This window comes from Anomaloglossus baeobatrachus, chromosome 4 (assembly GCF_048569485.1).
Source record: "Anomaloglossus baeobatrachus isolate aAnoBae1 chromosome 4, aAnoBae1.hap1, whole genome shotgun sequence".
Taxonomy (NCBI): Eukaryota; Metazoa; Chordata; class Amphibia; order Anura; family Aromobatidae; genus Anomaloglossus; species Anomaloglossus baeobatrachus.
Window position 1 is genome coordinate 662,830,434 of NC_134356.1, and position 16,717 is coordinate 662,847,150.

Below are 16,717 nucleotides of genomic sequence, written 5' to 3' on the forward strand. Positions count from 1 at the left end.
CTCCCCCGGGAATCTGCCCGGGGGCCACATAAAAGGTCATGGCGGGCCGCATGCGGCCCGCGGGCCGGAGGTTCCCCACCCCTGGCGTAGATGAAGAACAGCAGGGGTTCTAGAACTGAACTTCGGGGCACACCTACAGATAGGGGACGAGATGAGGAGGTCTGAGAGAGGGAGATGTTGAAAGTCCCGTCCGTTAGATATGAAGTGATCCAGGATAGTGCCAAGTTTGTGATACCAAGAGATGATAGAGTCTGTAGCAAGAGGGAATGGTCCCCAGTGTCAAAGGCAGAGGACAGGTCCAGGAGGAGGAGGACAGAGTAGTATCGCTTGGCTTTGGCCAAGATCATTGGTGACTTTAGTTAGAGCAATTTCAGTGGAATTATGTGGTCGGAAGCCAGATTGTCACCGGTCAAAGAGGGAGCAGGAGGAGAGGTATGAGGACAGTTCAAGATGGACATGCTGTTCCAGTAGTTTTGAGGCATAAGGGAGAAGAGATATGGGGCTATAACTAGACACAGAGGAGGAGTCAAGGGAGGGATTTTTCAGGATGGGTGTAATAGAGGCATGTTTAAAGCATTGAAGAAATGGGTTAGAGCTGGGATGAAGACTGCAATGAGGTTTTGGATGAGGTAGGACGGGAGCAGGTCAAGTGCGCAGGTGGTGAGATGTGATATGGAGAGAAGAGCGGAGAGCTGATCTTCTGTCATGGATTGATGATACATGTATGATTGATAGGCCACCACCCATCTTAGGCATAGAATCTCTTGTGTGAATGAGGTGGTAGTGAGCATGAGCAACAATTCATATAGAAAGTGAAAGAAGCAGTGCTCGCACATGCTCAGAACTGCCCCATACACATAGGGGACTATTGAATCTTCGTGATCAGTAGGGATCCTAATGGTCAGATCCCCACCGATTACACATTTATTACCAATCCTGTTACCTGTAACCTATAATATGTCATGTTTATCTTGTGTACATGTAGCTGTATATACATCCTGTACCCCCTAATGATATCATGTCCTGTCTGTGTGTATATTTCATGTATACCCTTTAAGATAGCATAACGTATCTGTGCCCCTTTATATTTCATAAATAACCTGTCTGTATCCTTTTACCTTATATATACCCTGCCTGTCCGCTTTCTGACTTATCCTGCTGACTGTTTCCCCTATAAATCTACACAACGCATATAGGATGCACTATGATGTAAGCCCCCAGGTGTGATGCCGCCCTCTGCCCCTCAATAATTCTGTCATCACATCGGTCCTCAGCGCCTGTGATTATGGCATCTGGTGGAGATTTTGCTGTTCGGTTCGACATAGAAGCCAAACGTCCCAGATCTGACTCATGCATGATCCTGACATCATAACTACTGGCAAATACCGGTAGTATTTGGCTTCTTTAAAATTTATTGTACCATAAAGTAAAAATAATCAATGGAACTTAATAGGATTCCCAAATATTCTGTAGGAAAAAAAAATACAAGCAGTAAGACTGATACCTCTGCCTTAGGCTAGTTTCACACTTGCGTTGAACGGTATCCATTGCATTGCGTTGTGTAACGGATGCAACGGATATGTTGCATATAGTGGCACAACAGATGCAACGGATGCTGCAAAACAACGCAATTCGTTTTGATTTTTTTTTCTTTCCCGGTTTTACCAGCGGCAGACTATAGTGAACGATCAGCTTATCGCTCCCTGCAGCCGGCCGCCGGGTGATCAGCTGATCGCTCCCAGTAGCCGGCCGCCGGGTGATCAGCTGATCGCTCCCGGCCGCCGGGTGATCAGCTGATCGCTCCCTGCAGCCGGCCGCCGGGTGATCAGCTGATTGCTCCCTGCAGCCGGCCACCGGGTGATCAGCTGATCGCTACCGGCCGTCGGGTGATCAGCTGATCGCTCCCTGCAGCCGGCCGCCGGGTGATCAGCTGATCGCTCCCAGTAGCCAGCCGCCGGGTGATCAGCTGATCGCTCCCTGCAGCCGGCCGCCGGGTGATCAGCTGATCGCTCCCTGCAGCCGGCCGCCGGGTGATCAGCTGATCGCTCCCTGCAGCCGACCGCCGGTGATCAGCTGAGCGCTGTCACTTGCCGGGTGATCAGCTGATCACTCCCTGCAGCCGACCGCCGGGTGATCAGCTGATCGCTCCCTGCAGCCGGCCGCCGGGTGATCAGCTGATCGCTCCTAGTAGCCGGCCGCCGGGCGATCAGCTGATCGCTCCCTGCAGCCGACCGCCGGTGATCAGCTGAGCGCTGTCACTTGCCGGCCGCCGGGTGATCAGCTGATCGCTCCCTGCAGCCGACCGCCGGATGATCAGCTGATCGCTCCCTGCAGCCGGGTGATCAGCTGATCGCTCCCTGCAGCCGACCGCCGGTGATCAGCTGAGCGCTGTCACTTGCCGGCCGCCGGGTGATCAGCTGATCGCTCCCTGCAGCCGACCGCCGGGTGATCAGCTGATCGCTCCCTGCAGCCGGCCGCCGGGTGATCAGCTGATCGCTCCCAGTAGCCGGCCGCCGGGTGATCAGCTGATCGCTCCCGGCCGCCGGGTGATCAGCTGATCGCTCCCTGCAGCCGGCCGCCGGGTGATCAGCTGATCGCTCCCAGTAGCCGGCCGCCAGGTGATCAGCTGATCGCTCCCTGCAGCTGGCCGCCGGGTGATCAGCTGATCGCTCCCTGCAGCCGGCCGCCGGGTGATCAGCTGATCGCTCCCTGCAGCCGACCGCCGGTGATCAGCTGAGCGCTGTCACTTGCCGGCCGCCGGGGGATCAGCTGATCGCTCCCTGCAGTCGACCGCCGGGTGATCAGCTGAGCGCTGTCACTTGCCGGCGCCCGGGCATGCCGGCGGCCGGTCGTTCAGCTGAGCGCTGTCGCTTGCTGACGGCCGGGCGCTCAGCTGAACGTTCGGCCACCGCGAGCCAAAATAAAGTTTGATTTAAAAAAAAAAAAAAAAAAAAAAGAGAGCATGCGCAGTGAAATCCAGAGGATTCCGCTCGCTGGGCGGAAGCAACGGAGCGTCGCCCAGCGGAAGCAACGCAGGTCCTTTTGGTACAATCCGTCAACCATACAAGTCTATGGGAAACAGCGGAATCCGTTAACGGATTCCGCTGTTTCCCAAGAGGGCGGATTGTAACGGAAGGAAAATAACGCGTGTGAAAGTACCCTTTCCTGACCCTTATCTGTTGTTCCATCCTCATACCTCCAACCTTAATTCTTCCTTACTATTCTACAACTTGTCACCTGCTTTCACTTTCTTAAAGTGTACCTGTAACTTTTTTGTTTAGTAAAATCTGTAGTTCTTATGAATAAATGGGAAAAGTAGTAAGAATACTGTACAAAATAGAGAGAGAGGGGGAGGAGGGAGATGAAGCTGTAGCTCCTCTTTATTGGTGTCTATGCAACTACTTGCTGTGAAAAGTAAAATATCCAACAGACTTAAGAGTTCTGTGCACAGCACTTTAGTATATGTGGATAAGGACAACCATATATGAGTAAAGAACAGTCTATAGCGAGAGAGTGCGAGGAAGAAAGCCGCCTACCCAGTGATAAAACGGGACCATACACTAAATGTTTTTATTTAGATTTAGTTACCTCCCCTAGTTATCACTAATCCATTCATTCTGGAACAGTTTTTATTTTTTTATCCTTAGCTACAACATTTCAAAGTTATGCTCCTTGGTATTTTATTGTGAAGTTTCCACCTTCTTTTCCCAAGTAGAAGTTTACTTACAAGAGACTAGGATGGAGGACATGTCAGCAAACTTAACCAGTCCTGATCAGGGTTGAGGTTCATGAACAAGAAACACCATGTCAAGTTTGAAGACCTAAGCCTCTCTTCGAACTTTTGCATTTTTCCTTCTCTTTCTCTTTTGACCTCTTGGCTCCACTTCTACTTTGTTTAACCTGCTTCCATTGCCCTCAGGACGTTGCGCCATCTCCTGGTTATGTCCATTATAAGACGTGTAAGGTCCGCAGCCTCCGTGCTGGGACTCTGGATAAGCTGGTGGAGAACCTCCTAGTGGAGTATCAAGGAAGTGATCATGGGTATGTGCCCACCTTCTTGAGTACCTACCGTGCCTTTACCTCACCTGGAAAGGTCCTGGAGATTCTACTTGACAGGTGGGGACAACAGTATTTAGACCATATTTCTTCCGTGGACCTTTTTTCTTTGGCCTTCTAATGTTACCTGAGATGTCCTCCTCTCCTCTGTACCATCGTTATACTTACTTTAACCTTTTTCTTCCACTATACTGGCATTGAAATGAGATTCCTTGGGTCCAAAAGCAAAAAAAAATTATCATGGGACCTAACATCACTACAATATAATAGTTTTTTGGGAATCAGCCCAGAAGAAATAGAACCTAGTGTCTCCAGTTATGCCCAAGTTGGGTTTTCTTTTGCTGGATTTTTGAGGCCTACTATTGTGTCAGAGTCCGGGACTACTGGAGGATATTTGGTTGACCAGTCCGACCTGGCACCCTAGGGTTTTTAGGTCATGATGTGTTCAGGGATGTAGTAAGAGGAGACCTGGTGGGCTTGGACAGGGTATTTAGATGAAGACTGTCCAAGTCTTTGCCCCAGGTGAATAAACGTTTAGCTACAACCCAGGTTTTTCAGTACTTTAGCCCTAATGTTTTTTTCTGTTGACTTGATTAAATCAAGTCACCCAATTTAAATTTTTTCAGATTTACAAAATTAACTTGCAATACCCACAATATGTATTCATTGGGAAGAAATATTCCTGGTGGGCTAATTGGCTTCCTGAGTGGACTATCCATCTCCAGCCTCTCCTCCATGAAGCACAATGGGTCCTCATTCATCAAAACTGTCTTAGTGAACATTATTCTGTTCTTATACCCAAGGGCAGAGTCCAGATATCCAAATATAGAGTCTAAATTTAAAAAAAAAACGCCTCAAATACTTAAGTAAAACTCTTTGATTTACCTCAAAATCCACCTACAAAACTCATAACCCGAGGAGTTTTTATTTCTTTATGTGGAAAAATCCAATGTGGTCTTCAAGTTTTGATGAGGTTTTCAGTTCTGATGCATTTTTTTATGAGAGCTAAGAAGCGTTTTCGATTTTTAACCATTTGTTAAGATGGCTTGGCTTAAAAAGTCTTCAAAATTTCTTTTTTAGACGTCTTGAAAAGGTTGGTGATAAGGAGCCTGCATCTCCTGGCAGCCCTGTTCCAGATGCTCCATCTGTGCAGAGGTCAGTGGCACATATATCGTGTATTCTTCTATCACACTAGACTTAGTCAAACTTTTTTCTACAGGAAATGGTACAGGAAATTTTCTTAAAGGGGGAAGATCCATTTTTTCTAACATGTCATAGTGACCACTGCCGATTCTGAAATGTAAATGGTCCCTTAAATTAGGCCAAGGACAAGTTAAAGTTGGTGGGAAAAATGGGAAAAAATTGAGTAAAAAGCCAATTTCTGGTGGCCCTTTTTCACTTGTTAGACCAAGACATACAGTATAGTAGAAGTTGGTGGAAAAATGGGGAAGAAATTGAGTAAAAAGACAATTTCTGGTGGCCCTTTTTCACTTGTTGAACCAAGACATACAGTATAGTAGAAGTTGGTGGAAAAATGGGGGAAAATTGAGTAAAAAGACAATTTCTTGTGTTCCCTTTTCACTTATTGGACCAAGACATACATTATAGTAGAAGACATTAAGTTTATGGTAGTTATCGAATGTGTCAAGTCTGTGAATCAAGACCTCAAATGATGGTGTGGTCACCTTTCCACCTCTTTTTGGCCTGGATATGATCATTGATCTGTTATTGAGGAGGGTGGAAGGTAGAGGTCACCTATTTGACCACTCTGTTTAGGATTGAGGTTCTCATTCTTGGCTGGGGGAACACGTTAAGAGCGGTCATTGCTAAAGGAAACAATTTTACCTTTAGAGTGGTACGTGGTGTCCTACAGACTTGGTTAGAAAGACACCCTCAAGACTTCTGTGATTCTCCGCAATGTTTGCGGCTCATCTCCTTCTACCTAACCCAAGACAGCCGGGAGAACCACAGTCAGCTGCTTCGCCTGGTCAAGAGCTTAGAAGAAGAGGGAGAGGACAACTCTTCACCAAAAGGTAAAGCCAATATCATTTGTCTCTGAATTCTCTGAATCTCTTCCATGAAACTGATCCTTTCTTCTCAATCAGATTGGACATCTATAACTCGACCAGCAGAAGGCGACTGTGACACCTCTGCAGATACCACATGTTTATTGTCATACCCTCCTCAGGATGTGGCGGAACAACTGACGCTGATAGATGTGGTAAGTGCATATAACATCGTTACTACGAGATTAGGGACGGTGCTTTATATACCAGATTCTGGTGGACGTGGCACCCATCTATAGTCACAAGTCATTGGTCAAAAACTTTACCTCCAGACATTTATGTATATGTAGAGTACATATATTGGGTCCTTCTTTGGGAAGCATACCAGATCTAACTCCACTAATGAATATCTTATTCCCTGTCTTGCTTCAGGATCTCTTCCAGAAGTTGCAATCCTGTCATTGTCTTGGGAGTATTTGGTCTCAACGTGACAAGAAGGAGAGTAGACATGTTGCTCCGAGCGTCCGAGCCACCGTAGCCCAGTTCAATGCAGTGGCAGCCTGTGTGACCGCGTCTGTCCTGAGCGACATCCAGATGAAGCCACAGATGAGGACCAGAGTACTGGAGAAGTGGATCTCTATCGCACAGGTGTGACCAGTATACAGACCACCACATGAGGGAAGAGCTATGTGACATGGTCTCTGCTCCTTCCACCACTGGGTGACACAGTCAGGAGGGAGGAGCTATTATATGACCTGGACTCTGCTCCTCCCACGACAGAGTGACATACAAGAAGGAGGAGCTATGTGACCTGGAGTCTGCTCCTCCCACTACAGGGTGACACATTCTGGAGGGAGGAGCTATGTGACCTGGAGTCTGCTCCTCCCTCCACAGGGTGATAGACAGGAGGGAGGAGCTTTATGACCTGAAGTTTGCTACTTCCACCACAGGGTGACTCAGTCAGGAGGGAGGAGCTATGTAACCTGGAGTCTGCTCCTCCCACCACAGAGTGACATACAAGAAGAAGGAGCTATATAACATGGAATTTGCTCCTCCTACCAGAGTGACAGGCAAGAGGGAGGAGCTATGTGACATGGAGTCTCCCCCTCCCACCACAGGGTGACACACACAAGAAGGAGGAGCTATGTGACACGAAGTAAGTTACAGGGTGACGTAGACCATAGGGAGGAGCTATGTGATATAGAGTCTGCTCCTCCCACCACAGGATGACAGACAAGAGGGAAGAGCTATGTGACTTGGAGTCTGCTCCTCCTACTACAGGGTGACACAGTCAGGAGGGAGGAGCTATGTGACCTGGAGTTTGCTCCTTCCACCACAGAGTGACATACAAGAAGGAGGAGCTATGTAACATGGTAATTGCTCCTCCTACTAGAGTGACAGGCAAGACGGTGGAGCTATGTGATATGGAGTCTGCTCCTGACACCAGAGAGTGACATACAAGAAGGAGGAGCTATCTGAGATGAAGTCTGCTCCTCCCACCACAGGGTGACACAAACAGAGAGAGGAGCTATGTGACATGCAGTCTGCTCCTCCCACCACAAGGTGACATAGACAAGAGGGAGGAGCTATGTGACATGGAGTCTTTTCTTTTTCCAGTACTGCAGATTTCTACGTAACTTCTCCTCACTTAGAGCCATATTGTCGGCCCTTCAGTCCAATTCAATCTACCGACTAAAGAGAACATGGGCGGCGGTGAGCAGGTAACTACTGTAAATAATACTGAAATTAATTTATAGCAATTTATACTCCAGAAAGTCAGGCAATAACTGTGGAAACTCCCCACTTAGGCATATTCCTTGGACTCCAGAATTTTGGACAATCATGGACTAACTGTGCTTTGTATAAATTATGCAAAATAAAGAGCAATACATAGTTTTTATGTTATTTTTTTTTTTATTTAAGGTTTATTTTTTACCCTAGCCCTAAACCTGATACTATCAAGTGAACTCCACTTGTGATTTTATTCTTAAAGGGAATCTGTCACCAGGTTTTTTTTTCTCCCCCATCTGAAAGAAGCATAAGGGTCAGAGACCCTGATTCCAGCCATGTGTCACTTACTGAGCTGTTTGCTGTCATTCTGATAAAATCACTGTTTTCTCTGCTGCAGAGCTAGCAGTTATACAGAGGTCATGAATATGCTGGACTACCTGGAGCATGCTAAGTGGTCCTGTAATGATATGTTACTGCTGATTAAACAGTGATTTTATCAAAACTACATTAATCCCAGTAAGTTACACATCGCTGGAATCAGGATTTCTGCCCCTACGTTATGCTGCTCTCAGATTAGGTGGCAAAAGCCTGCTGATAGATTCCCTTTAAAGTGTTCATGTTTTCAGATAGGCACAGAAACATAGCAGACAAATTATGTTTGTCTGAAAAGGTGGACACTTTAAGAAAAAAACCTACAAACGTACAAAACCTAGTATATTATTATGTTTTTTTATTGGAAAGACTTTTTTTGGGGACAACTTTCCCACCAGGTCACTGTCTCTCCTCTTACAAAATTACAGGGGAGAGAAGAGGTAGGGAGCTGTGGTAGAGCACGGTGCAACCTTTGTTATCACAGTTGATGCCTATGCAGAGTGCAGCAGCTGATGACAAACTCTTGACTGCTGCGCTCTGCATAGGAACCTGCTGCCTGCACCTACTGAGATGTCAATACTCATCTGGCTCATCGATAACGGATGGGTCACTGACCAAGGCCTAGCGCCACTCCATGAAAAAGCGGAAATGTGGGGGAGGGGCACAAAATTTGGGGGCCCCTTAGAATTTGGTGCATCGTCAACCCCTTCCCCCCCATGCTATTCCATTGGAGCTAGCACAAGGAACACAAACTGTCGGGAGTTTTCCTTTCAGAATTCTCACCGGTAATGAATCGCTTCTATTCCGCAGAGACAATCTGAACGTCTTCCACAAGTTATCGGCCATCTTCTCGGATGAAAACAACCACGAGATGAGCCGGGAAATCCTGACCAAGGTAACTTCATATACGCCGATGGCTGAGGCTTGGCCTAAACAGTATCATAGGAGGGTAAAGAGAGCATCTGCAGTTTTTCCATGAAGAACACCACTTACTAATTGTGGCTGGGGTGGGGGAGGGGTCGTCAGTCATCACAAGCCCCCTCTTTATAAGCTACGACCCCTTTCATGCCTTCATTAAAGGGGTATTCCCATCTCCAAGATCCTATCCCAATATGTAGTAGGTATAATAATAAGAATATTATCAAATGCCTTCAATTAGAAATGTAGTATAGATCTCCTGATATAGCCATGTCTCTTGCCTCATGTGCAGGGCATTACAGTAGCTTAGGTATCCATGGCTACGACCACTACCAACTAACTGTCCCTATAAATCTAGGCCGTAACAGTTTAGGTATCCATGGTTACGGCCACTACCAACTAACTGTCCCTATACAGTCACATGAAAAAGTTTGGGCACCCCTATTAATGTTAACCTTTTTCTTTATAACAATTTGGGTTTTTGCTATTTCAGTTTCATATATCTAATAACTGATGGACTGAGTAATATTTCTGGATTGAAATGAGGTTTATTGTACTAACAGAAAATGTGCAATCCGCATTTAATCAAAATTTGATTGGTGCAAAAGTATGGGCACCTTAACATAAAAGTGCCATTAATATTTTGTAGATCCTCCTTTTGCAAAAATCACAGCCTCTAGTCGCTTCCTGTAGCTTTTAATGAGTTCCTGGATCCTGGATGAAGGTATATTTGACCATTCCTGTTTACAAAACAATTCCAGTTCAGTTAAGTTTGATGGTCGCCGAGCATGGACAGCCGCTTCACATCATCCCACAGATTTTCAATGATATTCAGGTCTGGGGACTGGGATGGCCATTCCAGAACATTGTAATTGTTCCTATGACTGTATGTGTAGGCCGAAACAGTTTAGGTATCCATGGTTACGACCACTACCAACTAACTGTCCCTATATGTGTAGGCCTTAACAGTTTAGGTATCCATGGTTATGGCCACTTCCAACTAACTGTCCCTAGATGTGTAGGCCGTAACAGTTTAGGTGTCCATGGTTACGACCACTAACAAGTAACTGTCACTATATGTCTAGGCCGTAACAGTTTAGGTATCCATGGTTACGATCACTACCAACTAACTGTCTCTATATGTCTAGGTCGTAACTGCTTATGTATCCATGGTTACGATCACTACCAACTAACTGTCCCTATATGTGTAAGCCATAACAGTTTAGGTATCCATGGTTACGACCACTAACAGCTAACTGTCCCTATATGTGTAGGCCGTAACAGTTTAGGTATCCATGGTTACGACCACTGACAGCTGTAGGCCGTAACCCTGGATACCTAAGCTACCGCCATCTGCACAGGAGGTAAATGACATAGCTAATCAGGAGAACTATACTACATTTCTAATTGGAGGTATTTGCTAATATTATTAATGCTACACCTACTACATATTAGGATAGGATCTTAGAGATGGGAATACCTCTTTAACTAGTATGACATTTTCTATGGGATTGTTAATGGGTCAAGGGAAACCATCAGCATGATGATCTACAAACGAAAAATGTCTCCTGACTCCTCATAATTGAGTTTTCGGCCCCTCTATAGTTATGATCCTTCCTATGTCTTCTTTACCAGGACGAGATCCCGCTCCGCAGGTCGAACAGTGCACGTAATGAGCCCCGACCGCTCCAAAGATCAGCGTCGCAGGTCCGCTCCACGGTAGGTTTTCAGACACTGTACAGCTCGTCTCTTGCGCGCTTGGCTGCTGTTCAACGCTCGTGTGACATGGAAATGAGTAACTAGTCCGGCGGTATAATATTAACCCCGCGAGGGAGCCGAGGTTCACCCGGGGCAGCAGCACATTACATAATACACCCCGTAATGTGCACAATTCCAATAGTCCGTCAGCCCTGGAACCACACGATGCCGGACTATCGGAATTTCTGAATGGCAGTATAATAACTTTTTCATATGTTTATTGCAATTGTTTAACTCTAAAACAGTGCTTGTGAAAAAAAAATGAAAATGCATAAAAAAATGTAAAAATATTACCACAAATTGCCACGGTTTGCTATTTTTAAAACAGAAAAAACAGAATATAACCTGTTGTCACCCAGCTTATAAACGTGATCGAGACCCATGGGCTGTTCTGTCGGATTTTAGGGCTCTTTTAGGGGGTATTCCCATCTCAAAGATCCTATCCCAATAGGTAGCAGGTGTAATAATAATAATAATAATAATAATAGCAAATACCTTCAATTAGAAATGTAGTATAGTTCTCCTGATTAGCTATGTCACTTCCCTCATATGCAGGGCATTGCAGCTTAAATATTTCAATATGTGTTATGTGTAATAATAATAATATGAGCAAATTCCTCCAATTAGCTATGTAGTATTATTCTCCTGATTAGTTATGTCACCTACCTCATGTGCAGGGCATTGCAGCTTAGGTGTACCAATATGTATTAGGTGTAATAATAATAATTTGAGCAAATACCTCCAATTAGAAATGTAGTATAGTTCTCCTGATTAGTTATGTCACTTCCCTCATGTGCATGGCATTGCAGCTTAGGTATTTCAATATGTATTATGTGTAGTAATAATAATAATAATAATAATATTAGTAAATACCTTCAATTAGACATGTAGTATAGTTCTCCTGATTAGCTATGTCTCCTACCTCATGTGCAGGGCATTGCAGCTTCGATATACCAATATGTATTAGGTGTAATAATAATAATATGAGCAAATACCTCCAATTAGACATGTAGTATAGTTCTCCTGATTAGTTATGTGGCTTGACTCATGTATGTTTTAAATATTTCATATTTGATAGACTGGAAATTTAAGGATGCTGTGGTACCAATTATGTTTATTATTATTTTTATTTATTATTTCTTTTTTTTAAAACTGGGAAAAAAATTTTTTAATTCTATTTACTTTTTTTATAGTTTTTTTATTTTATTTTTTAACTTTTTTTATAGGTTTTTTTTTAACTTTTTTATTATTTTATTTATTTTAGCCCCCTCAGGAACTTTAACCTGTGATCATGTGATTGTTTGTACTATACACTGCAATATCGCTGTAAGAGCATGCCCATGGCTGTTTTATCCCCCAAATGCTGTGTTTAATAGCTATTGCAGCATTTAAGGGGATATGAGAGGGAGTGTCCTCCTGATGAGGACCACCACAATGTGACCATGGCAATTCGAGGTCAAATAGTGACCTCTGGGTCAGCCAGCTACGGCAAGCCTGTTAGACCATGCCAGGAACATAGTGTAAGAGGCTAATGTCATTGTCAAACAGATAGGCTAATGTATTGCAATGCTTATGCATTACAATATATTATACCAGTAATCAGATTTATAAACACTAATGTCCCATATGGGGACTAAGTGAAAAAAAAGTGAACAAAAAATTGTAAAAATATTTTAAAAAAATCAGAAAATAAAGATCAAATTAAAAAATATATATATTATACCAATAAATAAGTATTTACGTAAAAACAAAAATTAAAAAAGTACTCATATTTAGTATCGCCACATAAAAAATAGTAATAAAGCCAAATCTTCAACTGCTGTTGATTTGTTTATTCTGCCTGACAATGATTGCAGTACAGCGTGGCTCACATTTATCCTGCGCTCTACGCTGACCAGTTACATTGGGGTTTCCATGTAAATCTCTATATAATGTAATTCAGACAAAATTCCCAATGGAAAATTCAATGTAATGAGGCAAAACGAGTCACCATGAACTCCCACCTGGCCTGTGGTTTCAGCGGTGTCAATTCTTTTAGTCTTCTGCTTAGGCATGTACAAAAGTGCAGTCAACAACAGTTTTGTGCATCTTCGTAAAGACGGACACTGGTGAACAATGGCAAAATGGGTTCTGGAGTTACTCTGCTGCCCCCCGTCGGGGGTTTCACCTGAATAACGCATTTCGGAGGTGTAGATGGCAACCCCTGTGTAAGTGCTCAGCATAGAGCACAGGATAAATGTGATTTGATCCAAAATGTTCTGTATCCCAAATTGCCACCAAATAGCATTCAGCTCAATCCACAAAAACACAAGTCCCCACTCAGGTCCGTCATCTGTTAACATAAATATAGGGGGCTTCTACGTTACTGGTAACACAAAGGCTATGGAAAAGCACAATGGCTTCCCCAAAAAAAGAAATCCAGAAAAATGTGCACTCCCAAACCAAATCCAAATGCCCCCTTAACTTCAGAGCCTCACAATGTGCCTAAACCACAGTTAACATCCACATTTTTGGCATTGTTGTAGTGAGGAGAGCCCATTGAAATGTACAAGATGTACGTTTCCAGAAGCACGAGCTATACACAATGTACGGGCACTACAATGTACTGTGAATTACAAGGACTTATTTGCAGTTTAAAATTCTGCAACATTCACTGTGTTTGACACCATGGGTATTTTCCAGAGGCAAAATGTATCACACACAAGTAAATGAATTCCCAGAGGGGTGTAATTTTCTAAATTTGGTCACTTAAGGGGGTTTCTGTTGTTCTGGCACGTAGGAGTTCACAAACTATTCAAGGAAAATTTGTGCTCCAGAAGTCAAATGGTTCTGCTTCCCTCCCGAGCTGTGTGGTGCAGCCAATCAGTACTTTACAGTCACATGTGGGGTATTGCCATGTTCAGGAGAAACTGTGTAACACATTATGGAGCTTATTTTATCTATTTACCTTGTGAAAATTGGAAATATGGGGCTAAAACAATATTTTAGTGGTAAAAATGTAATTATTCTTTCTTCACTGCCCAATAGTACAATCTTCTGTGACACACTTGTACTGTCAATACGTTCATTGCACCCCTGGATAAATTAATTGAGGTGTGCAGTTGTAAAATGGGGTCACTTGTGGGGGGTTTCTGCTGTTCTGCCACCTCAGGGGCTCTGCCAATGTGACATGGCACCCACAAACCATTCCATGTAAATCTGCACTCCAATATGGTGCTCGTTCCCTTCTCAGCTTCGCACTGTAGCTCAAAAGTAGTAGTAGTAAAATTACAGGAAGGGTATAGGCATACTCAGGAAAACCCAACAAACTGTATGGTCCATTTTCTCATATTACCCTTTATGAAATGTAAAACTTTAGGATCAAAGCAACATTTTAGTGGAAAAAAATGGTAATTTTTTATTTTCACAGCCCAATGTAATACAATTCCGTGAATCACATGAGGATTAAAATTGCTCACTACACCCCTAGATGAATTCCATGAGAGGTGCAGTTTCCAGAATGGGGGTCACATGTTGGGTTTTCTGTTGTTTTGGCATGTCAGGGGTCTTGAAATGTGACATAGTGTCTGCAATATATTCCAGCCAAAATGGTGCTCCAAAATTCATATGGCGCTCCTTCTTTTCTGAGCCTTGCCATGCGCCCAAACAGCATTTTCTTCATCGTTCCTTATGGGAGACCCAGACCATGGGTGTATAGCTTCTGCCTCCGGAGGACACACAAAGTACTACACTAAAAGTGTAGCTCCTCCCTCCGAGCATATACACTCCCCGGATGACAAATCCAACCAGTTCAATGCTTTGTGTTCAGGAGGTCACACACACACATGCATCCTCTGATTTTTGATTTCAAAGATTTGGAAGAAAAGCGGGTCCAATCTGGACTCCCGGCATGTCCCTTCTCACCCCACTGTGTCGGCGGTGCTGTTAAGGTTGATGTTACAGGGCTGGAGCCTTCACATGCCGCGCTCCTTCACCATCCCCTGAGGCTCTGGCTTGAAGTGGGAGCCATCACGGTTCTCTCTGCTTTGCAGGAGACCGGTCTCCATCCGCAGCCCTTTCAGGACCCTGACGGACGGAGCGATCATCCCCCAGGGACCTGGCACCTGCGTCTCACAAGCTAAGTACTGAGACGTTATTACCACAGACGGTGGTCTTTCCAGGGGTCCCTTGTACTTTAATATTGGGGAAGAGTGTGTTTTATAACTGTGTTAACATTTCCGGCCGGTTCTCCAGTTTTCACTGGAGAACCGCGCCGATGGTGCCTGCACGCTGGCCGCATGTTTAAATCTAGGCCCCGGCTTCGCCTGAGGCCTAGTTTCGATTCTCTACCCCTGCATGTCAGTCAGTGCAGTGGGACAGTGTGGCTCCGCCCAGCGGCTATTCAGCACAGGGAGCGGACACGCCTCACTGAGGAAAGATTCCCTCCCCTGTATGCCTCATTTGCCCTCCGTCCTGCTCTGAGTAGGCCCCACCCCCTCTCCTCGCTGCAGACGCCATTTTCTCAGCGTTCTCAATATCTAGCAACACATTGTGACAAATGGGGGCCTGGGACATGGAGGGCACAGAGATAAACGGTCTGGCAAGCCACAACCTCCGGTTGTGCAGCTGCTTATGTACTCTGTTTATATACTCTGCTGGGGGTCTTCTGGACAGAGCCCCCACTTCTGAGGGATCTGGAGGGCACAGAGATGTCCCTATGTTAAACGGTCTGGCAAGCCACAACCTCTGGTTGTGCTGCTGATTATATACTCTGTTTATATACTCTCAGAGCCCCCACTTCTGCAGCATGTCTCATATTAGAGCAGGGCTGCAAGGCTGTTTTTTATTATGCACCGCATATAGACTCGTACTGTCTGTACCGAGCACATAACCACATTGTGATGCCTGCTCTGACATAGTGGTGCCTCAGCCTGGAGGCTTATCCCCAATGGTCCCCCCGGATGCTCCGGCTCCGGTGGCTGAACCCCCGGCTTGGGTGGAATCCCTCTCTCCAGGGGACAGCTGTCCTGGACACTGCTGAGCATGCATCAGCCCCCTTCCCAGGGCGCTTCTGCTGCTACGGCTCGCTCAGCAAAGCTCACAGAGGATTCTTCATCTGGGCTCAGACCCCGTCCTCCTAAAACGGAGACGCAGGGTCCCCTTTCCCTCCTCGCCCCGTGGCTCTGGTTCACGAGCTGACTCGCAGGACAAGGAGGATGCCTTTACTGGGGGCTCGGACGCTTCTCCAGGTACCCCATTGATCTGTCCGAAGTGACGCAGATGCTAATGATTTGATTGCGTCCATTATATTTGTACTGGACCTCAATCCGCCTGTATCAGGGGAGCACCCCTCTTTGGCAGAAAAGCATCAGTATACCTTGCCTAAGAGAACAAGGAGTGTGTTCCTTATCCACTCCAGTTTTCAGGACACTGTGACCAAGCCCAGATGCTTCCCAAAGCGTGGTTCTGATGACTGTTCCCCCTTCCACCAGTGGTGGTCAAGGAGTGGGCTCATTCACTAAGGGTGGACCCTCCGGTGTTCTGGACTTCAGCCCGGACAGTTGTATCAGTGGCTGACGGCAGGACGGTGCTTTCCCCACTGTCCGCTAGGTTGTCCTCCTGGCCAAATCTATATATGAGGCGGCAGGGGCCTCGTTCTCCCCATCTTTTGCAGCAGTGCGGGCTTTCAAAGCCGTCTCTGCTTCTCGGGAGGAGATGCATTCCCTCACCAGGGTCTTTATGCCCGAAATGGTTGACTTAACTTCCAGGCTTCAGTCTTTTCATCCTATAGCTGGAGTCTGTCACCGCACTGCGGTGACCTCGGCTACTTCCCTCGCTATCCGCAGATTCCTGTGGCTTCGAGAGTGGAAGGCAGATGCTTCTTAAGAAGTTCCTTG

General features: G+C 45.5%; 1 protein-coding gene across 4 annotated transcripts in view; it reads left to right on the top strand.

Annotated features, from left to right (window-relative positions):
- RGL3 (ral guanine nucleotide dissociation stimulator like 3) overlaps positions 1-16,717 on the top strand; it is a 96,563-nt gene that overhangs the window by 29,131 nt on the left and 50,715 nt on the right. For 3 of the 4 annotated variants that reach the window (XM_075346570.1, XM_075346569.1, XM_075346571.1), the window contains 8 exons: positions 3,920-4,116; positions 5,137-5,211; positions 5,908-6,089; positions 6,162-6,277; positions 6,495-6,710; positions 7,680-7,783; positions 8,976-9,060; positions 10,719-10,802. In XM_075346570.1, coding sequence (XP_075202685.1) covers positions 3,920-4,116; positions 5,137-5,211; positions 5,908-6,089; positions 6,162-6,277; positions 6,495-6,710; positions 7,680-7,783; positions 8,976-9,060; positions 10,719-10,802 — 1,059 coding nt within the window. The remainder of the gene's footprint in view (positions 1-3,919; positions 4,117-5,136; positions 5,212-5,907; positions 6,090-6,161; positions 6,278-6,494; positions 6,711-7,679; positions 7,784-8,975; positions 9,061-10,718; positions 10,803-16,717) is intronic. The other variant, XM_075346572.1, reaches the window with a different exon arrangement.